The sequence below is a fragment of the Setaria italica genome, chromosome IV (assembly GCF_000263155.2).
Source record: "Setaria italica strain Yugu1 chromosome IV, Setaria_italica_v2.0, whole genome shotgun sequence".
In the NCBI taxonomy this organism is placed as follows: domain Eukaryota; kingdom Viridiplantae; phylum Streptophyta; class Magnoliopsida; order Poales; family Poaceae; genus Setaria; species Setaria italica.
The window spans coordinates 14832063-14843839 of record NC_028453.1 but is presented as its reverse complement, the minus strand read 5'-3'; the positions used below and the strand labels follow the sequence as shown (position 1 = coordinate 14843839).

The window sequence follows — 11777 nt, the reverse complement described above, 5'->3', positions numbered from 1 at the left end:
TATCGTAATATTATTACTATTTTGATAAACTTTGTCAAACATAGGACAATTTGACTTATTAAGACAAATTTGGAAGTCCTTATATTTAGGGGAGGAAGCTTAGGAGTATGGAGGAGTGCTTGTAAGTTCCATGAATGCTTTCGGTGGTGCCCCCCATTTCCAGTGTCTAAGGTTTACTGTGTACCTACAGTTATCCGTCATGACTAACTCTAGCATCTATGTATAGCTGAGTCATGACTAACTCATGGTTTATATAGTTATCCAGTATGGAGGAGTCATGACTAACTCATGGTGGAAAAAAAAATAAAAAATCTAGGTATAGCTGAGTTTGCTGTTGAAAAGTTTTGCAATTTATAGTCGAATTCCTTCAAGTTTATATATAGTGAGATTATGTGTGTTTAAAATTCAGCAATTATGTGTTGAAACGCACATTTTATTCCAGTTCAAGGTTGAAATTTTGATGTTAAAAGGTTGACAATTATAATTTGAGCAATTTTTATATGTTGGATCTCAATTTATATTTTTTTACGAAACTTTACTATCCACACCTTTAAAATTGAAATATTTAAGGCAACCTATTTCAATCTCACATGTCATGTTGAGGTTCCACGGAGCAATTTGTTATATGTGGCCATGCTGATGAGTTGTAGTTTATGCGTGGTTATGGAGGGATCTAGGCTTTGGTTGGCAAGAAATGCCCCACTTGTGAAGGAAGTTTCAGAGCAAATTTAGCATGGGCTTGCTCCTATATTGTCCTCTGCACCGTCCGCACACAAAACCCAGCTTTCTTTAATCAAACCGGTAAGCAATCATTAGGATGTTCCAAACTAACATTCCCCGGCCGATGACGCCCAAAAGCCAAGAGGCCACGGTCAACCTGTACCGGCCAATGCTGCGGAGAACATGCATCTTTTGTAACGTTCACGTACGTTACGCCACGACCAGAGGGCCGCCACCCAAGAATTCCCTCCGCGCCACAGGGGCAGACACTATCATAAACAGCTATAGCCCAAATCATTGGCAAGTTCACATGGGGTGTTATTCCCCTTGGTGCTTATTTATATATATGTATATAATCCCTCAATTATATAGTATATATGTATATATAATAACCGGCGACGGATAATTGCCGCCTGCAAGGCGCTGGCTTCTCCTAGTATAGATACGAGCCATGTTACTGTCGACGCGGCCATGAACTGGTCTTCATCAGCGCCGTCTATCTCTGGTTCTTATCTTCGTATTGACCGGCTCACTTGGAGCCAAGCGTCAACACCTCAATTCAGTACGTGCAATTTTATTTTCGATGGAGGCTGTCGATTATATATGTTGAGATGGCAGTTAGCACATGGCTTGTGTGTACTACGCAGGAACAGGTTGTCACGCCACAGCACACGCAAGTCCTGGTATCCAGAAGGCTAGGAGTACCTGTATAAATTCATGGAGTTGGGAGGACATCTCCATCCATCCACATTGCAGCCTTGGTCTCACTTGCAAAACATTCTTGCTTCATCCGTCTTAAAAAATCTTAGCAATCAGTTGATTATGGCGATCAAGTCTTGTGTGCTGCTGTTGTTACCTGTGGCCCTTCTGCTGCTCGCAGCAGGCAGCTCACCGGCGGTGGCGCAGCTGGAGATCGGCTACTACAGCAAGACATGCCCCAATGTCGAGGCGATCGTCCGTGATGAGATGGAGAAGATCATCTCGGCCGCACCCAGCCTCGCCGGCCCGCTCCTCAGACTCCATTTCCACGACTGCTTCGTCAGGGTAAGTTATATTACCCAGTCCACCATGGCCTCACAAACTTTGAATATCCATCATGTACATGTATATTGCGTACTACATTGAGGTTTGCACCACTGATCGGTCACCATAGAACTGATAGAACAATGTGCTTACAACTCAAAATTGCAGGGCTGTGATGCGTCTGTCCTTCTCAACTCCACCGAGGGCAACCTGGCAGAGAGGGACGCCAAGCCGAACAAGAGCCTCCGGGGATTTGGTTCCGTGGACAGGGTGAAGGCCAAGCTCGAAGCCGCCTGCCCCAACACTGTCTCCTGCGCCGACGTCCTCACCCTCATGGCCCGCGACGCCGTCGTGCTTGCCAAGGGCCCATCCTGGCCGGTTGCGCTCGGGAGGCGAGACGGCAAGGTGTCCAGCGCCACAGAGGCGGCCGACGAGCTGCCTCCAGCCAACGGAGACATCCCTCTGCTCACAAAGATTTTCGTTTCCAAGAACCTCGATGTTAAGGACCTCGTCGTCCTCTCTGGTGCGCACACCCTCGGCACGGCGCACTGCCCGTCCTACGCCGGCCGGCTCTACAACTTCAGCAGCGCCTACAACGCCGACCCAACCCTCGACAGCGAATACGCTGACAGGCTGAGGACGCGCTGCAAGAGCGTCGACGACAAGGCCATGCTGTCCGAGATGGACCCTGGCAGCTACAAGACCTTCGACACCAGCTACTACCGCCATGTCGCCAAGCGCCGGGGCCTCTTCCAGTCCGACGCCGCACTCCTCACCGACGCCGCCACCAGGGATTACGTCCAGCACATCGCCACCGGCAAGTTCGATGACGTGTTCTTCAAGGACTTCAGTGAGTCCATGATCAAGATGGGCAACGTCGGCGTTCTCACCGGTGCTGAGGGGGAGATCAGGAAAAAGTGCTACATCGTCAACTAGAGTACCAGCTTGCTAAATCGTTGATTTTTAATTGTAACTGCTTGAGATGATAGGGCTGCTTCTCTGTGCGTTCATCACTCCATTGCGTTAATTATTGTTGTAAATCCATTCTTGCTATAAATAGTATCAATTGTTTTGCTTGCCAATTAAGTAGTAGATAAGACTAGAGTGCCCACATTATATATTTCATATATATACAATGTTGAATTTGTACGCATATTTACAGCTTATATCTATAATTCTATAAAAACAGCCAGCGATCTAATAAGCACACATACTTGTAGAAAATCTTTATTGACTTTTGTGCTACATATTAAATTACTACATTTTAATATAACAATGGAAACCATTCCCAGCCTCTGAATCAAGTGATGTACACAAACTTGTTGCACAGCAAAGAAGGGAGTTCAAGAAAAAAAACGAGCCACATGATGATGGTTGTCCTAAAGTTAGCCAACAAATTTATTTTACATTTAGATACCTATTACTCTGTAAAACAAGAAAAGGGAGTTTTTTTAGTTGCCGTGGATTCAACACTTTCAAATTTCAGCCATGAATGTCTTTATAATATTTTGATGTAATATTTGAAAGAAGTTCCATGATATAATTGTTCTATATTGCACGTATTTTCCACAAGCAGTGAGCTAATAATCAAAACAATGTCTTCCTTACTACATCAGACTACTCCTAACCCGAAAATTACTTTTGCCGTTTTGCGCGTTGGCAGTGTGGCGGACTCAATGATGCACAAATTTCGCAGTTAGGTTCCGAACTCACTCATGGCTCAATTAGTCACTCCATGGCCCGGCCCAAGATGTCCGGTGTAGCCCATATTACAGCCCCTCATGCCTTGCAGGGCCAGCAGTTGGCCAGCTCCCCGTCGATTACCTTGATCTCGGTCTGGGTGGCCTAGATACGAGTGAAAACAGCAAGACTGTCTTCAATCAAGCAGGGTGGGGCCGTGGCCTTTTACTGGGTTCCTTAATTCGCTAATTGCAGTGGGCTAAGTATACACTGCAGTAAGTGTATTTTCCATTATTTTGGAGGAATTGTTGAAGGTCAAATGATTTTTCCGGATTCGAATACATCTTTTAATCTTTGCAACGTATTTTGGGCTGAAACCAAATTAAACTGGGTAATTATGAATGAGAAATATGTAAAAAGAAAAAAATTTGAAAATCCTTGAGATGGGTTTTTGAACAAGAGGGAAGGCAGAGGAAAAACTAACCTTGTTTACTGTCTACGGCGTGCCCACGCATTGAATCTTTGTTCCTCTACTGTCTCTCTACCGCTCTGCAGAAGCAAAGCATGCTTGATGCCATATTATTATGCTATACAGCTATCTCCTCTTGCCCTCTTTTATTCTTTTTTTATTTTGCGAATCACGGTGCTTCACTAATTCCCCTCCTCTGCTCCCATATGCATGCCACTTGTCATACTCCTCTTTGAACTTCAGTCTCCTTTTTCTCTTGTCATGAGCTCTGAGAATCGCGGCATCCAATGCCGCCACCAAATCCGTCATCAATGGTGATCTCTGTATTGATTTATTCTCCCTGACCACCTTCCTAGCTGGGCCACTCCTTATAGCCGTCCTTCAAAGTTTTCCCTGACGCTAGACTCCGGGAAGCCCACCGCCACTTCAAGGACTTTCAGAATACTTTCCTTCTAGTTTCCATTAACATTCTATGAATATAATTATAGAGCTTTTAAAGTGTAAACAGGGCATTCACAATTTCAAAAAAAAAATGCAAATGGCTTCAAAAGCATCAGTAAAAATTAAATGAAAACTGCGGTTCGAATTTGAAACATGATAGAAGCTTGCCTCGAAAGATATGGTTCACACCATAGTCATAAGTGTTGACGCTATTTTCAAATACAGGGTGCATTTTTTTCATGCTATAAATTATAAAATCCAGAGCACTCATAGAACAGTTTCGTCAGTAGATATTGACGGCTATTAGAGAATGGTTTTGTCTTTTACAAGACGAGCTCAACATATTTGGGTATTCAAATATTAGAATAGTTCATATTTGGGTATTCAAATATTAAAATTTCAAGGTTTCAATCTTGGATATGAAGCGTTTGTAAACGTTTGTAAGATATTAGAATAGTTCATATTGCTGCAGAAAAGAAAAACAAACTAATAAAAATATTAATTACATTGTAATTTGCTGAATATTCTGAATTTCAAAGTTATCAGACATCCAAGAGTAAACACTCAACATATATATTTGGGTGTTCAAATATTATTCCAAACAGACTTGCATACTGTGGTTTAGAGTTTCACAGGCTTTCTGCTCAGCAACCTTTGACCTTTCTGAACGAAAGAAGCTAATTTTTGAAGGAGGCCAACGCAAATTTTTGAAAAGGCTCCAAGTCAAAGAACAGCATGCTTGCAATGCAAAGAGCTCAGCAAGCGCCAGTCCGGAACCCGACCCTTGCGCCTGGCAGGTCATACAACACCTCGTTGTTCGCTGATTCACGTTGCCGATGACGCCAGTGTACTCGTCTCCATCTGTGGTCCAGAACGCGTGGCAACCATCCAGCAGGAGCCCCGACGAGGCGTCGAGGTCGACGGTGGCGCCGCCCCGGAACGTCAGCGACACGGTCGGCACGTTCACGTTGTCGTACCCCGTGAGGTTGTAGCAGGTGTCGAGCTGTGCCGTCGGCGGCGCTAGCGGGTACTCCGCCATGGCGCTCCGGAACGCGGCCCAGAGCGCCGCGTAGGCCGTGTCCTGCAGCGCCGTGACGATCGTGCCCGAATCCGTAATCATGCCCTCCCGGAACACGGCGGCCGGGATGTCCAGCGGCCGCCCGCCGACGCTGATGCCGGTGAGCATCAGCTGGTAGGCCCACGGCTGATCGTCCATCGTCAGCAGCGGCGTGAACACGATAAGCCGGAGGTGTCGTCCGGCGCCCCGAGGGCCAGGAACCCCGTCGAGCCCCCCGTCGGAGGGAGGCAGTGCGAGAACACTCAGCCGTGCTCCCCGGACGTCTGCCACACGAGCGACTCTGGTAGGCGGCCAAGACCGAGGATGCCGTCATACTCGTCGAACGGGCCCTCCTGGTCATGGCCGCAGCCAAAGTGGAAGTCCTCGACGACGGCTCCGGCACAAAGTGTCAACGCATCGCTGCTATAGACGCCGCTGACGTAGAACGCGCAGTCCCAGTTGCTCGTGCAGCCATTGCCGTCGATGCCGGCAGCCAGGGCCCTGCACTCCTGCGAGTCGCAGGGGATAGTTTTGTAGGTAGAGGACCTGCTCGGGTCGAACAAGGGTAGCCTCTGGGGATAGTACTGGCTGGAGTTGCACGGCTTGCACTGAACCCATGTCAGGTCGCTGCCGGTGTCCAAGAGGAGGGTCTTGTGGGACGGTCGGACTGCCCAAGCCCACCGTGACGACGTACTGCCGCGTGTCGTAGGATGAGCCCAGCTGTGTCGGGACGCTTACAGCATCGTCGTCGTTCTTCAGCCCAAGGCTCCTGGAGAGTCTCTTTGTAATGGACATGGGTGCGCGCACGGTCTCGGCGAAGCCTTTCGGCGAGGGACATCTCGTCTTTGGCCTGCACGGGTGCACAAGGCCCGTGCCGGTGCGCCAGTGGCATGGACACGCGGCTGGAGTGTGGAGTCGTCCCAGCACAGATGAAGGTTTTGGGGTGTTTGGCAGCACTCTCCTTATAAAAACCAGCTCCACTCCACCAGCCCAATATTGAGCTGTTGCACGTGTTTGGTTGGTGGCGGTGCTCCAGCTCCAAAAATATGAGCACTTGTTGTGAATAGTCTATTTTACCCTTTGTGAACGGGTCTACATGTCTGTCTCTTCTCTTTCCTCCGCTTCTCTTCCTCGGCTCGCGCTCGAACTAATCAGAACCCAAATCTAAGTAATCAAAACCCAAATTTAGATCGCACCTATGGATTCAACGACGGTGACTAAAAAATTCGTCTTTGGTGACTACAAAATTGTTTCTACAGCCGCAAATATTTCCTCAAGACGCATTGCAAGTCCTGCTTGCAAGCGGGCAAGCTCATCCGCATCCCAATCGCTGCGCAGATCGCGCCCTCAAAGCACGCGCTGGCCGGGACCGGGGACGCCACTGGCACCCGCATGGCGGCCTCCTTGCCCGCCGTCATCGTGGATGGCTACTTGTTGGCTTCCTGCCTGGCCACCAGCGGATGCGACCACCGCCACTATTGCTGCACCGGCGGTACCACGCCACCGTTCCGCTCACTGTCAATGAGATCCAGCACAAGGCAGCATTCCTCGACCTTCCTGGCACCAACGCAATGCGCGGCCTCCTCCAGCGAGATCACGAGACGGCCGTACGGCGAGCAGGGGCGGTCCGCTAGCAGGGGCCAGGCGGGGGCGGCGCGGTCCGACGAGCAGGGGCGATCCGCCAGGCAGGGGCGTTACGGTCCGACGAGCAGGGGGTGGCGAGGCCCGAGAGGCGAGGGTGGCACGGGCAGCGCAGTGACGACAGGTGCGGGTGGTGGAAAAATTAGAAACGAACCGGTACGTTGTGTAATAAGTGGCAAAGGTGGGTAAATAACCTCCAACTCCACGAGGAAGTCTGAAACTAATATTTTTGGAGCACCCCCTGAGGTACTTCAGGAAAAATGTGGATCTGAGCCCTAACTCCACGTTTTTTCTAGAGCTGGAATTTGTGGAGCTTGACGTGTTTGGCAGGCAATTTTGTGGAGTTGATGAAGTGGAGTTGTTTTTTCTGGAGTGGAGTACTGCCAAACACCCCCTTAGTATTGAAGATGTGGCTTTGCTGATCACTGCTCATCAGTGCGATACCTATGGATGATGATGAACATGCTGATTCTTCGGATGACTGAAACGATCTTGACATCCCGTATTTTTACGAGATGTTTGTATTTGCAAAAAGGTGGATTTCAAATTTTTTGTTGTTGGTTGAGTGAAAATTCAAACTATAAGAACGTCTTCATTGAATCTCTCCCAAAAAAAATTCCTAGATTAAATTGAATTAAATTGAAAACCTAAGATCAGATATTTGCTAGAGTGCTATTTGGATTTTATTTGGCCTTATTTGGATTTTGATTGAGTGAATTCAAATTTGAATTCTAGATTCAAATTTGAATTAAACCTAACTAACTACCTACCCTAACCTGGGCCTAAACCTCCCCTAGCCCGCTAACCTCGCCGGCCCTCCTAACTCGCCGGCCTACCAGCCCACCTACCCCGGGCCACGGCCTGCTCGCCCAGCCAGCCCAATAGGCCAGCCTACTTCAGCCTGCACCGCACCACCCCGCCCTGACCTACCTCTCACTGATAGGCGGGACCCGCCTATCAGCTTTTCCTTCCACCTCTCGCCTCTCTCTCACACTCGCTGCACCACCCCATACCACGCTGCCCGCTCCTACTCTGCAACAAGGGAAGCCGCGGGAGGCTTCCAGAAGCCCTATCCCATGCCCGGCACCCCTACGCGCGCCAACCCTAGCCCCGGGGGGGGACGCTCAATGCGCGCCACGCAACCCTGCACGCACCCCAAAGATCACCGGCCATCCAACAGTGCCTCGGTGCCCCCAAACCCTAGTCAAGTGCCTATAAAACCCCGGGCCTTGACCGAAATCGGCAACCCACTCACCCTAGGTGCTCTCCTATCCTCCGCCGCCACCAAGAAAAGAAGAAGGGGGGAAGGGGAGGACCGAAGTAGGAGGAAGGCGCCGCCGCCCCAGAGCCACCAGTGGCGTTACCTTCGTCGAGCCAGCATCCCGTACGACAACACCAGCGTTGCCGCGCGTCCTACACCACCTCGCCCAACCTCGCCTCATCACCGCTCCAAGCCCACACCACCAATCCACCGAGTAAGCCACCCGCCTCTGCTCTGTGGCGTCGCCCGTCGCCGTAGCCAAGGCCGCGGCCGTGGGACATTGCAGATCCGCACGCCCTGCCTAGCTACGCCACCGCACGCTGCCTCTATTCGGCCATCGAGCCGCGTTCTTGCAAGTGTTGTCTCTCCCAACGTTGCCTCACGCACGCTCGTCGTGAACCCACCGCTTGGGCGCGCCGCCGTTTCAGCCATCGCAGCCAAAGCCTTGAGGGACCCTAAGATGCAATCTTTATGTCCTAGCAAGCTTCGTCTCGCTGGCCTTTTCCCTTTTAGCGCGTTGTCACCCTCACCCATCATTTCCAGCCATCCCTCGGCGCACCACCACCGCCCACCGACATCGCCATGTTGAACCACCGCCAATAGACTCCGCTCTCAGTGCTTGCATGGCCGTGGCATGGTGCCAGTGAGCCAAAGCACGCGCCTTTGGCCCCTATGAGGCAGCCTTGCGAGCACCTTGCCACCTCACTAGTGCAACCCGAGTGCCGCCACTTGGAACCCGACGCTCCGCTGCCTACCATTGCCCCGCGACACCCTGAGCCGCTTCGCCGGTGAGAGATAGGGCCCATAGCTCGTTGTTGGATCGCTGGGAGAGCCTTCTTTGGCCAGCCTTAGCCATAGCCACGGCGGAGCGAGGGGGGAGGGAGGAAGGAAGGCCCCGCCGGCGGGTGCCTAGTCATGGATGCGGTGCACATGAACCACGGTCTGTGGTACACGGCGGACCGGGCGCCCGAACCGCGCCGTGGGCCAAGCACAAGTGGCAGCCACGCTAGCGCTGTGTGGGGTGCCACCTCAGCGTAACCGCTCGCTTGTACCTCCCCTATAGACACCTAAAGATCACACGTGGCTGAGCCACGTGGCTAACACATGTGCGCCACCTAAATACAATAGATAGCCTACAGCTAGCAAAAGCCAACCTATAGCTATCCTATATAGCTACCAGGGTGCCGCATTAGCACATAGGAGCCACCAAACCATGGACCGTTGACCGTTGATCGAGTCAATGCTGACATCATCCAGACCCACTGATGACATTAGCAAGACACGTGGCACGCTCTGGTGCTGCCACATGTCACCCCTATAATTTTTCTTATTTTGCATGAATTATTTAAAAATTTAGAAATTGATTTAAATCTAAAAAATTCATAGCTAATTCATCTTAACTCCAAAAATTATGAAACAAGTTTTATCATTTTTCTAAAATCATGAAGCATGCGATAGACTAGTCCTTGGTCTTGTTTGGGTATTCTATGGATCTCTTTTGGATTTTCTTTGCAAATAGACCATGGTAATTATGGTAATTGTGTAATTAGGAGCTACCGGAGACTCGGAGCTGAATTCGGAGCCAGAGCCATTCGAGGACCACTACAAGGAGGAAGACTACTCAGGTTCACGCCCATTCGATTTGAATACCCATTAGGCATTGCTAAATTAGTACGCTAGTGTTTTATTCCTTGCATGATGATGATGAACCTTGCATAGCCTTCTTTATGCCTTATGTCCTTGTTTGACCTACTACTATACTACTTATATACGCAATGTGCGATGCTTGCATGTGTATGGGATATTGGGATTAGGATTCTTGGCGTGTGTGGGGTTAAAATCGGCAGGAGAATGTGTTTTTGGATACTTGTCTGGGGTGAGCTTTACACAACCCAATCTTCGGATTGGGGGCTTGGGGTCCGTTCTCGGATGTTCCCTCTTTGGTACTTGTTATAAGTACACAGTTGAGGAGCATAGGAGTTGGGGTTGATACCTGTTATAGGTGTCGTTGTGGACCATATTGTGGAAATGCTTTTGGGAGTTACGAGCTTGCCCCGGTCTAAAATCAAGTGGGTCGCCATGCTTCACGAGAATATGTTAAACGTGCACGCCACTCGCCGAATTATGGGTCTAGGCCCGAGTCGAGACTGGCAAGTGCGGTACCATACCTACAGTATGATACAGTATCACAGTATGATAGAGTATCAGTGTAGGGGGGAGTGGTGCTAACCTTTTGCCCCGTGATTTGATTTTGCCCCTGATTAGCCTCGATGGGAGTGCTTCATAGTTTTGGGTGGTCCTCTGTAGGGGATAGCATCCGAGCCCGTATGCAGGATGGTACTGTAACTCCCAGGTTCTTCGCATGGTAGGGTGATATTCAATCGGCTGATCCTCGATTATCTCACTCCTAGATGGGTCCAGGTGCACACACTATGCAGAATTAAAACTATACGTATAGCCGCGTCCTTGGTCATGGACAACCCTGTGTCGCGATGACTGTCCATTATTTTTGGAAAATCTCTACCTCCTCCTTAGAGCTACTTGTGTGTTGTGAGCCGCAATTGCAGTCGGGAAGAGGGGAAGTGACTCCCTTTCCCTTTAGGATCCGATTGTAGTTGTTGAGAGGCGAAGAGAGGGAGTTTTCGCCTCGACCCTAGTATGGAGTTAGGATGCCTAGTGATAGGGACCCTGTCGAGGTAGGTGTACCCGATGTGTTTAAAGATTGGGATGATGGATATGGAGGTTTATACGTTATGCTTGCTGCTGCATAGGGAACTCGAGCCTATCCCTTGACTACATTTTTGACTACTAGCACTAGGCCACTTAAAGCTTGCATACAGATGGTGACGTGAACCTGTCTCAATCTTTGGGGACAGCTCGTGAGTTTGCAGGTTACGAGTCCGACTTCGACAGCAACCACGACGGTTGGTACGACCGAGGGTTGTGATGCTACTCTCAAGAATGCCTGTGGAGTTGATCATGATGAGGAAGATGCTTCCATAAGCTAGTTACCCCTACGTTGGTTTTATTCATGTCGTTTAGCCCAAGGGGCATGTACCATATCGTACTCTCATATTATGGGATGTAATAAATAAATTTGTATTGTTATCGTTGTATGAAAATGATATTATACTGAAATGAGTTCTGTATGTGATAGCTACTGATTCAGGGATTATCATAAGGATGCAGGGAGTCGGATTCTCCTCACGGAAATCCAGTTCATTTCTTTTACGTCCCTTATGACCTGCAACTGCATCTGCATGAGCAATACCACCGTAGCTGCGGCATAGGAGTAGAAGCAAAGAGAGGATCAAAGCAGACGCCATGGGAGGAGATGAAATGAGATACTACCACTCGTCGAGGATGGAGTGTATGTGCCAAACTAAACGAGGGATGGGCTTCGAATTGTTTTTTTTTATGGTGAACATTACGAGGATCTGTGGACTTGGTCCAGCTATTTAGAACTAATTCAATATATTCCGGTT

The 11777-nt window shown here is 49.4% G+C and overlaps 1 protein-coding gene and 1 pseudogene across 1 annotated transcript; one reads left to right on the top strand and one right to left on the bottom strand.

The window, feature by feature from the left end:
- Positions 1–1471: 1471 nt before the first annotated feature.
- Positions 1472–2896, top strand: LOC101770542 (peroxidase 1). The gene is made up of 2 exons (XM_004965254.2): positions 1472–1764; positions 1912–2896. The coding sequence occupies exons 1-2, from the start codon at positions 1543–1545 to the stop codon at positions 2677–2679; spliced, it is 990 nt and encodes a 329-aa protein (XP_004965311.1). The 5' UTR covers positions 1472–1542; the 3' UTR covers positions 2680–2896.
- A 2192-nt stretch (positions 2897–5088) lies between these two features.
- LOC101773934 lies at positions 5089–6185 on the bottom strand (annotated as a pseudogene).
- Between the last annotated feature and the right edge of the window lie 5592 nt (positions 6186–11777).

Excerpts from the sequence above, each read along its gene's own strand:
- LOC101770542 (XM_004965254.2), top strand. The coding sequence starts at position 1,543 with ATGGCGATCAAGTCTTGTGTGCTGCTGTTGTTACCTGTGGCCCTTCTG. Across the intron at positions 1,765-1,911 it reads TCCACGACTGCTTCGTCAGG|GGCTGTGATGCGTCTGTCCT; the intron begins GTAAGTTATATT and ends TCAAAATTGCAG.